We start from the raw sequence: 15631 nt of genomic DNA, 5'->3' as shown, positions 1-15631 counted from the left end.
CCTGGCGCATGTGTTCCCTTATTCTTAAGAGGGCCCCACGTAGACCCTCTTCTGCTTGGGCTGGCTCATCTGTGGACATATTACAAAGGGTCAAATTTCTAATGATATTCATGCATACATTTAACATAGTCATACCTAAATTTTAAACATGCAAGGTGACAGGTGTGTGTGTATATATATATATATATATATATATATATATATATATGTATATATGTAGACACATATATAACTATATATATGACACATACAGCTATACATACATGCATACATCCTAGATGGAAAGCCTGTTTTTTCCCCTTTACCATTTACTCTGTAGAACACCTCACAGTCATAGTGCTCCTTCTGAATCCAAACCCACCCATGACTAAGCTCTGAGAAGCATGTCATGCGCTGCACCAATCCCAACTCATCAAAAAGCGCTCAGTGTCTGTTATATGATGGAGCGTGGCATGGGACTTAGTCAACTCTCAGGAATGCTCAGTACATTTGTGCAATCAAGCATGGCTTGCCTGCTGATGGTCTGCTCCATAAATCATTGTCATAATGCCAGTTAGGTGAAGCTGCAGCACTAACCCACTCCCATGCACAAAATCATTACTAAGACCAAATCAACACACAATTATGGTGCCAACCATACATGCAGACCGCAGGGGGGGTTTAGCTAGAGAAGGGCCCAGGGGCACTGACCACTTGTTACCCCATTCTAAGCCACGCCTGTCCATACTCCATTTATGCCATACTTAATCTAGTTTACAAAGATCAATCACCAGTAAACTCTACTCACCTATATGAGGCTACAGATTGTATGCTTTCAGCAGGGACATGTAACCCTTACATGAGCAAGTCATCCCTTTCTTCCAGGATACAGATTAACTACACAGGTTCAGTGGCTCTTAAAATCGACCTGAAAGCCATCCGCACAACCTGTGTCATTAATATGTGTCCAGGATGGAAGGGATGGATTGGCCACCCTATATAAGTGTGTCTGTTGGTACCCTGTTTGTTATATGAATTTATAGTTTTTAAAAACACAATTGAATCACCAGTGCTACATAGCAAATAGTAGATGAGAAAAGGAATAATTAATCCTTATGTATACAAACCAATTTCGGGCGCCTGCACGACCTCACAGGCCTCCACCTTCTCCTCTTCTTCAGGGGCCTCCTCTGCTGGCACCTCCTCCTCTGCTGGCAGCACCTCCGCCTCCACAGCCCACACCTCCTCCTCCACTTCCTCTGCCACCTCCTCCGCCTCCACTTCCTCCGCCATCCCTTCCTCCAAAACCACCTCCTCGGCCCTCAGTTCTGCAACCTCCTCCTGGGCCACCTCTGCCTCTTCCCGGGCCTGTCTTGCTCGATCCCGTGCTGTGTCTGAGACAAAAAAAAAATTCCAATTAGGGGTAATTTGGACAGATGTATTAAGCCTTAACAAGCAATAAATCCAAAGGTTATAAGTTGAGATAACTGTACAGCCAATCAGCTCCTTAGTGTCTTTTACACAACACAGCCTGTAACATGGCAGTTATGATCTGACATTTGGGCTATTGTAAGCATCACAATCAATAATCCTACACAATGACATATTTTATCACCATTACAGGGTGTCAAACAGGAAGTAGCACACATATAGTGTATGCCATGTTTAACTCATGATCAGGCTGGTTACCTTATTAGCTTAAATAATGTCATGTAAGCAATCATGTACAAATGGCCATTTAGGGGGACATTTACCAAAATGGATTCGTAGAAAAAAGGTGTATTCGTAGGGAGAAATACACCTTTTTTTTACGAATTTGTATTTTCGGGATTTACAATCCCAAAAATACAACAATTCGTAGTCCTAAAGATGGAACATTCGTATTTGTAGTTACAAATACGAATGCCCTACACCATCGATAGGATACGACAGAAATCACCATTCAAAAGAATGGTGGTTTCTGATTTACTAAGCAGCCGTACTGACAATACGGCTGCTTAGTGGTGTGAAACACCCACGCAAATACGACAGGAAAATAGAACACCATTTTCCTGTTCTATTTGCGTTTTAGCCTGCACGGATCAGTCAGATCCGTGCAGGCTTCAGTGTAAAAAAATAGAAAATTAAATAAATTTAAAAAAAAATGGCGTGGGGTCCCCCCCACAGCCATAACCAGCACCAGGCTGAAGGAGCCGGGGCCGGTAATTAAAAATCAGGGAGCCCGACAAATAGGGGCTCCCCGATTTTTAACAACCAGCCCCAGGCTCCAGGTCCGGGGCTGGTTCCCAAAATACAGGGGACAAATTGACTAGGGGTCCCCCGTATTTCAAGAACCAGCCCCAGGCACAACCAGCCGGCAGGCTAATGCCACAGCCGGGGGGAGACTTTTTATGCAAGTCCCCCCGGCCAAAGCATTAACCCTACCGACCAGTCAGCCTGGCCAGGGGCCCTGGGGGAGTGGGGACCCCCCCAATAAAGGGGTCCCCCCCCTCCAGGACTTACCTGACCAGGCTGAAGCCTGGTGCTGTCCTCGATGCCCCTGGGCGGTGGGCATCGAGCTGATAGTGTTGTAAAAAATAGAAAAATCTATTGTTTTTTACTGTGGCACTACAAGTGCCAGCAAGCCTCCCCAGCAAGCTGGGACTTGGAGAACCACAAGTCCCAGCCTGCTGGGCATTAAAGGGCCCGCTGGCACTTGTAGTTCTACAGTTAAAAAAATAGTGCACAAAACACACTGATACACTTTTAAAATAAAACTTTATTACACACAAAGCCCACACATACTAATACTTACCTATCTTCTCTCCGTAGGTAGCCCTGATGTCCTGTGTCGGCGTCTTCTGGTCCTGTGTCGTCTTCTTCCTCCATGTCGACCGTCGCTGTCGCCGTCCGGATCCGACGAAATCCATTTGGGAAGCTGTGGAAGGAAACCATACTCACCTGTCCCAGCGCGACGTAGTCCAGGTAAGGGTCTTTGCAAAAAAACAAACCGACACCCCGAAACCAGACCGGACTGACGGAGACGCACAGTGTTTACATCGTGCGGCTCCGCCTCCCGAATGCCGCTATTGGCCGCCTTGCGGCCTAGCGGCCAATCAGGAGCCGCTAGGCCGCAAGGCGCCCAATAGCGGCATTCGGGAGGCGGAGCCGCACGATGTAAACAAACACACGTGCGTCTCCGTCAGTCCGGTCTGGTTTCGAGGTGTCGGTTTGTTTTTTTGCAAAGACCCTTACCTGGACTACGTCGCGCTGGGACAGGTGAGTATGGTTTCCTTCCACAGCTTCCCAAATGGATTTCGTCGGATCCGGACGGCGACAGCGACGGTCGACATGGAGGAAGAAGACGACACAGGACCAGAAGACGCCGACACAGGACATCAGGGCTACCTACGGAGAGAAGATAGGTAAGTATTAGTATGTGTGGGCTTTGTGTGTAATAAAGTTTTATTTTAAAAGTGTATCAGTGTGTTTTGTGCACTATTTTTTTAACTGTAGAACTACAAGTGCCAGCGGGCCCTTTAATGCCCAGCAGGCTGGGACTTGTGGTTCTCCAAGTCCCAGCTTGCTGGGGAGGCTTGCTGGCACTTGTAGTGCCACAGTAAAAAACAATAGATTTTTCTATTTTTTACAACACTATCAGCTCGATGCCCACCGCCCAGGGGCATCGAGGACAGCACCAGGCTTCAGCCTGGTCAGGTAAGTCCTGGAGGGGGGGGACCCCTTTATTGGGGGGGTCCCCACTCCCCCAGGGCCCCTGGCCAGGCTGACTGGTCGGTAGGGTTAATGCTTTGGCCGGGGGGACTTGCATAAAAAGTCTCCCCCCCGGCTGTGGCATTAGCCTGCCGGCTGGTTGTGCCTGGGGCTGGTTCTTGAAATACGGGGGACCCCTAGTCAATTTGTCCCCCGTATTTTGGGAACCAGCCCCGGACCTGGAGCCTGGGGCTGGTTGTTAAAAATCGGGGAGCCCCTATTTGTCGGGCTCCCTGATTTTTAATTACCGGCCCCGGCTCCTTCAGCCTGGTGCTGGTTATGGCTGTGGGGGGGACCCCACGCCGTTTTTTTTTTTATTTATTTAATTTTTTTTTACACCTTGCAGCCTGCACGGATCTGACTGATCCGTGCAGACTGCTACAAATAATTCGTATTAGCAGCCGTATATATGGCCGCTAATACGAATCATTACACCATCGGAGGGTTACAAAGCAGTCGTATATGACTGCTTTGTAACTGATCCTCCGGAACACGACTTTGCATACGACTTAAACAGTCGTATGCAGTCGTAGGGAAACTACCAATACGAAAAACTAGGTTTTTCATATTGGTAAATTTCCCCCTTAATGTATAAACACTCACATCTCGCAATCCTGGCCCTGATTTGCTGGAGCAAATCCGGCTGCTGACGCCTCAGGTCTGACCATCGCCGCTCCAGCTGAGCGATGGTCCTCCGCACCTGTGTGCGTGCGTATATGCGCCGGCGGGCCACCGCATAAGTATTCCGCTTCTGGCGGTTAGTAATAAATGGGCCCGCCCGCCCCAGCCTGGTCTCCATAACGGAGACCAGTGTCCTCAGCTCCGCTGGCGAGAAAGGTGCTGCTCTGCCATAGGCCGCCATCTTAGCAATGGCACAATTCAAGCAATCATGTCCTGTCATTGGTTGATCAGAGTGATATTTGGTATTAACTTTATTGTTCATTTTGACAGTAACAGCGTGTATGCGCCACAACAGACTGCTAACCCATTGCATCGCAAACCCACACTTGCTGTACCTTTGCATAGTTGAGCAGACCATGCCATTACTTACTATCTCCTAAACAGACAGTGTAAAATAATTTGGGAACCCATTATATATAATCTATTACATTCACCAAACATGGGTATAAGCAACAGGTGAAATAGTCTGCATCACTAGCCACTTACACCTAACTCAACAAGGTACTAAACAGCTTTATTATAGTGAAAGCTATACAGCAGAAACATAGCAAATAGTGCCAGACCTTTTCCCAATATTAGGCCTTGGTGCCATGTGTACACTTACCTTCTACTGGGCCACACTAGAGATGTGGAATGAAAAGTAGCTAGCATCAAGGCTGAATTTGGAGACCTTTCACATGTGATTTGGATGCTAGCACTGATTACTTGTGGCTAAGTGGTGGTCTGGATTGACATATGGAATGGGTATTGTCATTTGTACTACATAGCAAACAAGTGCTCAGTACAGATGTACATTCACATATACATTTCATGTCTGACCTCAGTTTTATTTGGTCATTGGAGTACAAATCTCCAATTACCTACTAAATCAGACTTACTAAGGTTGCCAGGTTTTTTTTTTCGCAGCTAGGGGCGTGGCCTATGCGCCGCACGGTCGACGCTGCCGTACGGAACGCGGCCGTACGGAACGCAGGGTGTCGCTGATGTACGCCAATTACAGAAATAGGATATAAAGGTGTGTTAGACAAATGCAATGTTGTTGCAAACATGGCTGGCTCAGATTCAGAGGAAGACCAGGTGTTGCAGGACCTGTTTGGCAACATGGACTCCAGCACCACCTATGTCCCCATCAACCCAGACCAGCCATTGGGAGAACAGCAGCCAGATGGGCCATCTACATCAGGCCAATCGGCAGCTGGCCCATCTTCAGCCTCAGCAGAATCATTGGGAACACAGCAGGTGGCTTCCCAACAGAGTAGCCTGCCCAGCACTTCGAGTACAGCGACAGGTGGCCGTGGCCGTGGCAGTGGCCGTGGCCGTGGCAGTGGACGTGGCCGTGGCCGAAATAGGGCAACAGAGGAACCAACCACCAGAAACATGGCATTCGAAGCGCAGGAGCTTGCCATCCTGGTGCCCCGCGCACGGGATTGGATCGAGTGTCCACAGGACCGGTTGACACACACAAGGAGATGGAAGATCTGGAAGGACATAACGGCGGAGATTAATGCGGTGGCTCCACAAGTTCGTGAGACGGAGCACGTTAAGAAGAGGCAAGTTCATGTGTGTTACATTTGAGCAGTACAAGACCAGTAATGTTTACATTAGATGTTAGATGGAGTTGCTAAATGGGCGGTCACGTTGCTTGGAGGCATTGTAGGGTGAGTGTGAGTGTATCTTCTAAGGCTTGGTTTTCAAATTTAATATAATGTAAGTTTGGTGTAATGAGGCACATGTTGTAATCTGTTGCAGATTGCAATGGGTGCTACAGCAAACATGAGGAGTGACATGTATTAATATGTAAACTTTGATTGCAGGTGGCACGACTTCAAAACGAACCTCAAGAAGAAATTGACCGAGCGGTGGGAACACAGCCACACCTCTGGGGCTGGCCCCATGCCATCAAAGCTGAAGCTCACCCCCCTGGAAGAGATGGCAGAGTGCTGCATTGCAGTCGAGGAGGTCCGGGGGGTGAGCACCATGGACAGCGAGTCCCCAGCGGAAGTCATGGCTTCTTTGCTTGAAGGTAATTATTTGCCATGCCATAAGTAGCTGGTTCTAATTTTCCATGGAATGTGTTGTAATTGTAATGTTCTCTTTCACCAGCATCCCCACCGCTTGGTCAAGAATCTCTTGAGGAGGTTGAGGAGTCTGTGCCACCTGCCACCAGTACCAGGCCCGTGCAGCAGCAGCAGCCACTGACCGAGGCTGAATTGACCAGGTGGGTGCAGGTGCTTTCCCATATTCAGCAGCAGGGAGAGTCGGCATCAGAGCGGGTGCGTAGGACCGAGGAGGTCTTGCAGGGTTTGGTCAGCAGCCACCAGAGTATCGCTGGGAGCCTGCAGGCTATGGCTGCCACCCAGCAATCAATTGCTGCTAGCCTGCAGGTGCTGTCTGATCAAGCCCTGCGGCAAAATGACCTCCTCCTCCACCATAATGATCTTGTGGTGGAGCTAGTTGCCAGCAATAGGGTCCTAATGTCATCCATTCCTGGTGCATTCCCACCATCAGCACTCCCTGCTGCCAGAGGGGGAAGACCATCCACCCCCTCACCAGCATCTGCTCCACCTGGGCCACCATCTGACCGTGGCCGTGGCCGAAGAGCTGCTGCACGTGGCAAGGAGCCTGCCAGGGGCAAACGTGCCCGCAAATGAACTTGTGTCCGCATTACTCTCCACCCTTATGTCTTCCCAAATCTTTCATTGAGCTGTGTGTGTCAGCTTCCTGTGTCCAATTCCGTGCAGAGGGTACCCACATTTGCCCTCGTTTCGAATGTCATGTTTGGTTCCCCTGTTGCCCTGTTTCGGCTAGCATTACTGTCTGCTGTACTTGAAGTGTTGGTGCTATACTTTTGTTGTGAAGCCACCTGATGTGTTCCTAATGATTCTGCTGTGGCTATGTATGTCTACAATACATGTATTTAATATATATTATTTACTTTTATTCCTGCAATGGTACCTTTTAATTTGTGACGGTTTCTAATTTATTTTATACGTTCATTTAATAAATGTTTTTTTGTTTCCCCCAAATGTGTGGTTTACTTGATACATGTAGAAGTGACGTGTATTTTCATTATTAATATTAAGTTGTGTTCATTATTTGCAGTGTAAAAGTGTGTGAAAAGTGCAGCATATATGTGTGTGTTTAGTAATGTTCCATTTAAGCTGCAATGGTTCCAATTGAAGCAGTGACAAGCGTGTAATTAACAAGTAATGAGTAAAGGAGTGGATTGTATTGTGTTCAGCTGACATTGGTTGTAGTGTTTAGGCGTTCCGATTGCCTAGCGCATGACCGAGTGGTGTCCGCAAAGCAATACTTGCTTATGGACACCGCATATTTCTTGCCTTTTTGTTCGCGTGCATTCGGCGTGCTATCCGAATGCACGCCTACCAAAATAAGTGCACTCCCCCGTGCCCGCCCATGTTTCCGCCCAGTTTAGCCCACTTTGAAACTACGCCCCTGTGTATTTCCGAATGACGCCCATAATACGCCCACATTTCACGAGTGATTGCGGTGCACATTTCTGTACGGTATTAGTGAGAACAAGTACGGAGACCATGCGTGGCACATGCGCATAGCGTTCCCCACGCATGCGCAGACGGCTAAAAAACGCCATCCGTAAGAATTCGGGAAAGTACGCACCAACCAGAATAAGGCCCATAATGTCAGTGCCCGCCCCCAATTCAGAGGAAAGCGGGCATCTGAAATGTAAGTATGCACTTACTTTTCAGAGCGAAGGCTAAAGAAATCATTTGAGGGTGAGCAACCACGTAATGATTTATCCTCCTTGTGGGCGAATGCGAGTGGATGTGTTAGCGTACATGTAATGTACCGGAACTTTATTTTAGTTATTTTCTACCTTTCTCTTTCAGGTTCTGTACACGTCCTTCTTCTGCTTCCAAGACTCTTCTCTTGTCGGTAAGTATAGGCAATTTCTTTTATAATAAGGTATTTATTTGTATTTTTAAGATATTATATTGATTACATATATAACTTTTCATCTTTCACAGAATATGAGACAATGCATGTCAACGTATAACAGATATAATGGCAAAACAATCTCAATTAATCAACAGTGCAGTAAATTCTCCTATTTCGGTTAGCTAAATTGCAGTGCAAACAATAACATTCAGCGTTGTTCTTCTAACAATTCAATTACTATACACATCTACCATGAATAAATTAAAGTCAACTTTACCGTTCTAAATACACATTTCACTTTTATACAGGCAGCTCAACTTGTGTCCCAAAGGTTTCCCAGATATGTAACGGATTGTTTTATTGAGCCACACTGTCTGATTCTGACAGAAACCTCTCGCTTTCAAAGTATCAAAGCCTTTGCTACAATGTGTAATCCTGTGCTTCAGTGGACTAGACCTCTCATCTTTACTGATGTCACTTGTAATAAGAATTCCTTGCTCTATTTATGCTCTGTAACACATGAAGAGGCTTTGCTTGATCCTGCCTTTTTTTATCCGTAGAAACTACAGTGACATTTCCTGAAGAACACTGGCATTCCGTTTCCAGGTAAGTGTGCTGTGCTGCTCATAAGCCTTTGTATCCACTTTAGTATGTTAGCTGTCACACTCACTCCCTGTACAAAGCTTTACTTGTCCTTTCCTTGCTCTCCTATTGCAACAGCTGTAAAGTCTGTCCCTGCTGGATAATCTTTATTAAAAGGTATTGGTGGTGTGTCCTTGGGACCAGTTTTTAGTTCCTCATAGTCTGAGTATTCCTACTTATTCTGAGGACAACAGTACTTATACTCTATTTTTCTCTCTCCTGCGCCCTACTAGCTAATCTGCGGCTACTTGTACGTTTATTACCTCGGGCTAATCTTGTAACTGTCTCTGCCGAATCATTAACAGGCTTTCTCCTAAATCTGGCAATATTGTTTACACAGGTTACGGTATCAGGGCAAAACTTCTGCCGCCCATACAAGTTCCAGCGAACCAAGGTCTCACAATGCACAGACAGTCTTTACATAGATGCAGTAATAAATGCAGGGAAAACGGACATTTGCTGAGTTTAGTTATAGTCTCTGCCTGTGATGCAGCTCACTCGCTGCACTGCTCAGAATACTGCCTCAGTCTCCTTCTACACCCCTTTGGGAGGGCCTAAGTGCGTCACCCTCTTTAACCCTCCTTCTCCCGGCATCAGCCGCCTACCGTTGGTGGATTTCTGCCCAGGCCGCACCTCTGTCACCGGGCACCGCCTATTTTGTAGTCTCACTGCTGATTCTGGGACCCCCCCGCTGGGCGGGGTCACACCTCCGGGTGGACCAGAGCGCCAATGGATCCTCCAGCCTCTGGTCACCGGGAATCAGCTCCCCACGCTCGGGTACTGCTTGCCGGTCCACCGGGGTGAGACAGCCTCCTCCCTCACTTGCGCTGTCAATCTTCCGCTTGCTCCTCTCCGCACAGACAGTGCCGGGACTGTCGGGACCTGACCTCCGCTGCCTGTCAGGAGACCCGAAGCACTCGGTAAGCTTACAGGCTCTGCCCCAGCCTCGCTATCCACGGCTGCTGGCTGCGCAGCTCTGCCCTTCTCAGCCTCTCCAGGTAACCGTCTCCTTAGCCGTTAACGGCTGCTGCTTTTATATCCTTCCCCACACGCCCACACCGGTCATGCCGTAGGCACGCAGTTCTGGGGCTCGAGCACCCCAACTTTATTAATACTTTATAGGGCTGCTCATACAAATTTCTCCCCTCTTTGTCGGTAGAATGGTTCAGTCCGTGGTTCCTTTGCAGACTAGTCCAAGATGCCTAAAGTGAGGGACATTTCAGTTCACCTAACAGTATCTGATGACACTCACATACTTTTCTGTAAAAAGGTCTCTGGTTCCTAATATTTTATTCCCTCTATGAGGGACCATAGTTCATCAACTTATTCACTATGTATATATATATGCATGTATAACATTACCACATGTCCTGGTTATTACATACACATCTCCTTGCAAGCTAGTGCGGGGCCCAGCATGTCATGGGCATTCTCATGAGAATGCTGGGAGTACCCATGCAAATGCCCCGATGACGTGGGTGCAGGGGGTGGCCAGCTGACCTCACCGGATCACGCGCCCACATCCTCTCGAGCGTCCACGTATATGTAAGTAACTTCAGAGTCACTTTTATATGTCACTTTTAGGTTGTCGATCATCGAATGATGTGGGTGGACCCCCTAGGCTGCGAACGGATCTTACTGTATAACAGTATAAATAATGTCAAACAGAATAACCCCCATTGTTCCGCATTGCCCTGTAGCTATGGTGCTGTGTGTGTTTTTTAAATGAGAGCTTAGAAATCATGGCTGGACTCACTGAATTCATGGATAACTTTATATTGGATCTTGAATGTGTTGACCCACCATTGTATCATTTACAGGCGACAAACAAAACGCCACTTCCCAGTGTAGCCGGTTCATCCACCTGTGCTTGTTTATACTTACGCCTCGCGTGCCATCGTGTCTTCAGAACAGTTTGATGTACAGAAAATGTCTTTATTTTCTCCATATCTTACAACACTGATAAAAGCACTTTGGGGGGCTGCTATTGCGGTCAGAAATACTTTTTGTTTTGAACGTATTTCTGGGAAATGGGTTTAATAATGGGTTATACAGAACTGATCTGCAAATTCGCAGGCCAGGCGCTAATCTAATGACTGCACTTGCGCATGGGTATCCTGCGATAAAATCCTGCTACTTAATCGCTGGCCGTAGTCAAGCTGATTGACAGGAAGCTGGTGGCTGGGCGGTGGTAACCAGCCATTTTCTGGGAGTGAGAGGACAAACACAGGTATTCACAGATGTTTGAAGGGAAGTCATGTGACGTCCGCTCTGCCCTTATTCAGCCTGTTTCTATCACAGCCGCCAATTGAGTCCTGAGCTAAGCACAGACTGCACACACTGGAACATTCATTTGATGGTGAGCAGCTTGCATATGGATTTGCTGTTAATCGCAGGGCTGCAATATTTTCACAAGCTTTTCTCAAGTCTCTCAAGTCTCTCACACTCTCTGAGGAAGCCGCCGACTGAATTGGAAGTGCTAACCCGGCCTGGGACAACATCATTATTCCTCTGGTGAGGAAGGATGGCCTCCTATTGATGTATAAAAACCATCACCTGTGTTCAGCGGAAAAGGAGTGGTAACCAGTGGCGTAACTACTGTAAGGCAGCCCCAGCTGTCGCTTGGGGGAACAAGTTAACCCTAACTCTGTGTGGGCACCGGCACCTGCGCGACACACTGACATGCTGCTGCCTGCCACTGGCTGAGCACCAGAGGCCATAGCAGATACGACAAATCCCCCCCACTAATTCAATCGACTGTACACAGAGCTGGCTATTGGCTACTGTGTACAGGATGGGCGTGGGGAAACACACTGGGGAAACACACTGTAGAGGGGCGGGGGCGCCACAAACTTTTTGGCAGGGGGGAGCAAAATTTATAGTTACGCTACTGGTGGTAACTATAAAACTTCGACTCTCTGCACAAAAATGACCAGTATGCGACTATTAAGCAATATGGAATAACCACTTTACGCTACGGTGTTGTCTGCCTCACTAACAACTTTCCATAAAAATTGCTACTTACTACCAGTTAATGACTGTATACTGCTTCGTGCTTTCCTTCATCTACTAACCATGACTAATTGCTGCTATCTACTGCACATTGACTTTATATTACCATACGCTCTCTATTAGGAACAAAAATATTAACCCCACCGGCACAGGGATTCATCTGGCTGGAAAATGCATCCTCAGTATAATTTTAATATCCTTCTGTATTAGTTGTTGCTTTGTTGATTTTATATGATTTGTTGTATATCTAATTTATTCATTTTTTATTAGTTAGAATTAAAAGTTTTTTTCTTTTAAATGTGTATTCTATCTGGCTGAGGAGCAAAGAGTGACCCCTAGTGGTGTTATAAAATCATTATTTGCTTGGTAAATCCTATGAGATGAACCACAGATCTCAGCGCAGTATTGTGTTTTTTCCATTGTTTTCACAAGTCTGCACATCAATTTGCACAGTTTCACTCTGGCTGGGCGGCGTTTACCTAAGAAGTGTTTCAGAAAGAGGGCCCGGGGATAAAGAGTAGAGTAAAAACACTTTTTATTGGATATACATTCAATGTTGCGATAGATACAAATGCACCTATAAGCAATGATTTTATATAGTATGGTTATGCTGTGCCATCGATGTAGCGAAACCATCTGGTTCTCCCTTATCGATGGCAAAAGTATTCTCCCTCGACCAAAAACCATTGATTATTAAGAATCATCAATAGTCGATGCCCATCCCTAATGCATAGTCCTCCAGGTTACACCTTTTCTTCTGTCACGCTAAAAAAGTGGGATAACCGTGAGGTGCTTACCCTAAGACATGATATCGGTATTGTGAATATACCAACATAGTAATGTTAACATTATTCACTATACTGTACTTGAAGGGATCCGATACGTAATCCCGGCGGTCGGGATCCCGGCGGTCGGAATCCCGACACTGGAATCCCGACCGCCGAAATCCCGACATGGGGGGGACGTGGATCGCCCCCCCTTGCGGGCTCGCTGCGCTCGCCACGCAGCGGGCCCGGTGCCTCGCTACGCTCGGCACGCTATTTTATTCTCCCTCTATGGGTGTCGTGGACACCCACGGAGGGAGAAAGTTTCGGGATTTCGGCGGTCGGGATTCCAGTGTCGGGATTCCGAACGCCGGGATCCCGACCGCCGGCAAATTGACCGCATCCCACTTGAAGCATGTCTGTGGCATAGAAAAATAGCCATGCAAAACTGTACTGCCTGCTTTATTATATTATATGAACAATACTATTTGTTTTTCTGAAGAAATGCTTGCTCCCTTCCAGACAATTTCTCCCTTAACTGTCACCCACTGCCTCTCCCCATCACCACTGCCTTTCATTCTCTACATGGCGTCAAGCACTGCCTCTCCCTGTCACTCTCTGCCTCTCCATCTTCCACTATCTCATCACCCAATTACTCACACTTTACCTGTCCCCTGCATCCCATCACCTGCTCTTTAGTATCACCCTCTGTCTCTCCAAGGCATTACCCCTCTACCTTTCACTTATTAATTGTCCCTTCCCCACATTCCTGTGACACTTTCCCTCTCCCTGGCATCTTTCACTGCCTCTCCCTATCACCCTTTGCCTCTGCCTGTCACCTATCACCTTTAAATCTCCTGTCTTCACCTCCCTCTCTTGCCACCCTCTCCTTGTCACCCATTGCTTCTACCTTTCTTCCGAAAAGAAGAGATTGAGATGAGGAACTGAGCAGTGCTGTGTGGGAATAGGGGCCATTTGCAGGCTGCTGGGGAACACCCACATCATTCGATGGTTGGTGACCATCGAATGATGTGGAACGTACACGCATAAGTAAGGTTGCTCCGAGTAACCTTACATATGCAAGCACCCTCGGGAGGACATGGGCAGGCAGCTGACATCCCGTGATGTCAGCTGCCCATCCCCCCACCTGCGTCACGGCCTCATTACCATGAGAATGCCCATAAAACAATGGGCGTTCACATATGGTATTGGGGCTGCCCGCTGCCCCACGCCGCCTGCTATCCTGGGTGCGTGTACCCAGCGCATGCACATGTGCGGAAATGCACATGTGCACAGACCAATCAGACTGTGAAAAAATGTGGGTTAAAAAACATAAAAAACCCTTAAGTGGACCTTTTGTGTGTTGACCTTTTCCCTGCAGAACTTTTGAGCCTGTTGACGTTTTGAATGTCGACCATATGGGGTTGACTTATTGACTGTCAATCTAATATGTATAGACCTATTATACCACACCCCTTTAAATACTACATTTTCTTCAGAATTTGGAAATAGTCACAGTAGTTCTTGTGTAAACAGAAAGCAGTATTTCTAATTATTCATGTTTCTCCTAGCTTAATTTTGCTGATTTGAGTATTAAATGAAATAATTTACTTTTTTTTTTCAAAATCAATTTCGGAACCATTCGTCCAAGTTGTTCATGCTTCTATAAGGTGGAGCATCCTTTAACACTTTGCAAACTTTACAGTAGTATACGTCCCATTCGGTAGACCGATGAGGTTGAAACAAATTTCTCCACCTGAAATATGCCTGATACCTTTTGTCATCTTTGTCTAGTTCCAGGATGTAAGCAGCTAGCTCCTGGGCATTGGAGAAGTCGTTTACATGAATAAATGAATCTTGTGGTATAAAACGTTCATAGTTTACACGGGGAGGTCCCATTACAATGGGAACAGTCCCTGAAAGGAAAGCATTGTTCCAGAGCTTTTCTGTAATATAATCAGTATCTCCAGAACTTTCAAAAGCAAGGTAGAACTTGTACGTTGACAATGTAAGAGTTTGATTCGCTACTGACAATGACATATTATATTTTCCATAGACGTCAATGTCTATGTGATTTTTCAGCTCTTCGTAGTATTTCGATCTTTCATACTCTGGGTTCCAGTTGCTCACAACCCAGGCCAAAAGCCTGGATTTCGCAGGTATGCTAAAGCTCTCCGTCCCGTGATGCCTCTCTAGCCATCCATAAGGAGTAAATATATCAGAGTCTGCCCGATAAGTCATAGTGAGGTTAATAAGGTTGTCCATCATCTTCAGATTAGGGCAGTTGCTTGGGGACTCAAGGTTGAACCAAACCCAGTACTGCATTGTGGGTCTTGGGATCTGGGGCAACAGGTCCTTAGAGGTGCTTACATCCCTATGGTGGATGACCACAGCATCTGCCAAATGATAAAGACTTCTGTTACTTGTAAATGTACAACTACTGCCATAAGACGATTCTGGGCACTGATTTAGTGGAAACGGTGTCCCAAATGGCCAAGTCCACAAAAGGATTAGATTTTTTTTTTCATTTTCCACTTTGCAGTAAGTTTGGCTCTTGGCGAACGGTGATTTAATGTGAGATCTGATGTCAGTGAACGTGAAGTATGCAAAAACGATAATTGTCTGTACAGCAAATAAGAAAACCCACCGAAAATATTGTTTCCTCATAGTCCAATTTTTATTCAGAGATCTGCAAAAAAAAAAAAGAAATATATTATTTTTTTCAGATTCGTTATGTTAACATAAAAAACCAAGGAATATAACCGTACAGAGAATATATAGTAAATAAATAATGTTGCCACTGTATAAATACAATGTATAATAAATAAAGGGCAACACAATTGAAAACACAATTGATGCATATAATAGTAATTGATAAAACAAAT

General features: G+C 46.4%; 1 protein-coding gene across 1 annotated transcript; it reads right to left on the bottom strand.

The window, feature by feature from the left end:
* Positions 1 to 14331: 14331 nt before the first annotated feature.
* Positions 14332 to 15413, bottom strand: LOC146045074 (3-galactosyl-N-acetylglucosaminide 4-alpha-L-fucosyltransferase FUT3-like). The gene has a single exon (XM_083163761.1). It carries the CDS (start codon positions 15411 to 15413, stop codon positions 14373 to 14375), a length of 1041 nt encoding a protein of 346 aa, XP_083019887.1. The 3' UTR covers positions 14332 to 14372.
* Between the last annotated feature and the right edge of the window lie 218 nt (positions 15414 to 15631).

The sequence above is a fragment of the Crinia signifera genome, chromosome 11, assembly GCF_055691185.1.
Source record: "Crinia signifera chromosome 11, ASM5569118v1, whole genome shotgun sequence".
NCBI lineage: Eukaryota > Metazoa > Chordata > Amphibia > Anura > Myobatrachidae > Crinia > Crinia signifera.
Note: the sequence above shows the minus strand (reverse complement) of the source record. Positions and strands in the feature narration are given on the sequence as shown.

What these genes read in the sequence shown, in the direction of transcription:
- LOC146045074 (XM_083163761.1), bottom strand. Translation starts at nt 15,413, where the DNA reads ATGAGGAAACAATATTTTCGGTGGGTTTTCTTATTTGCTGTACAGACA.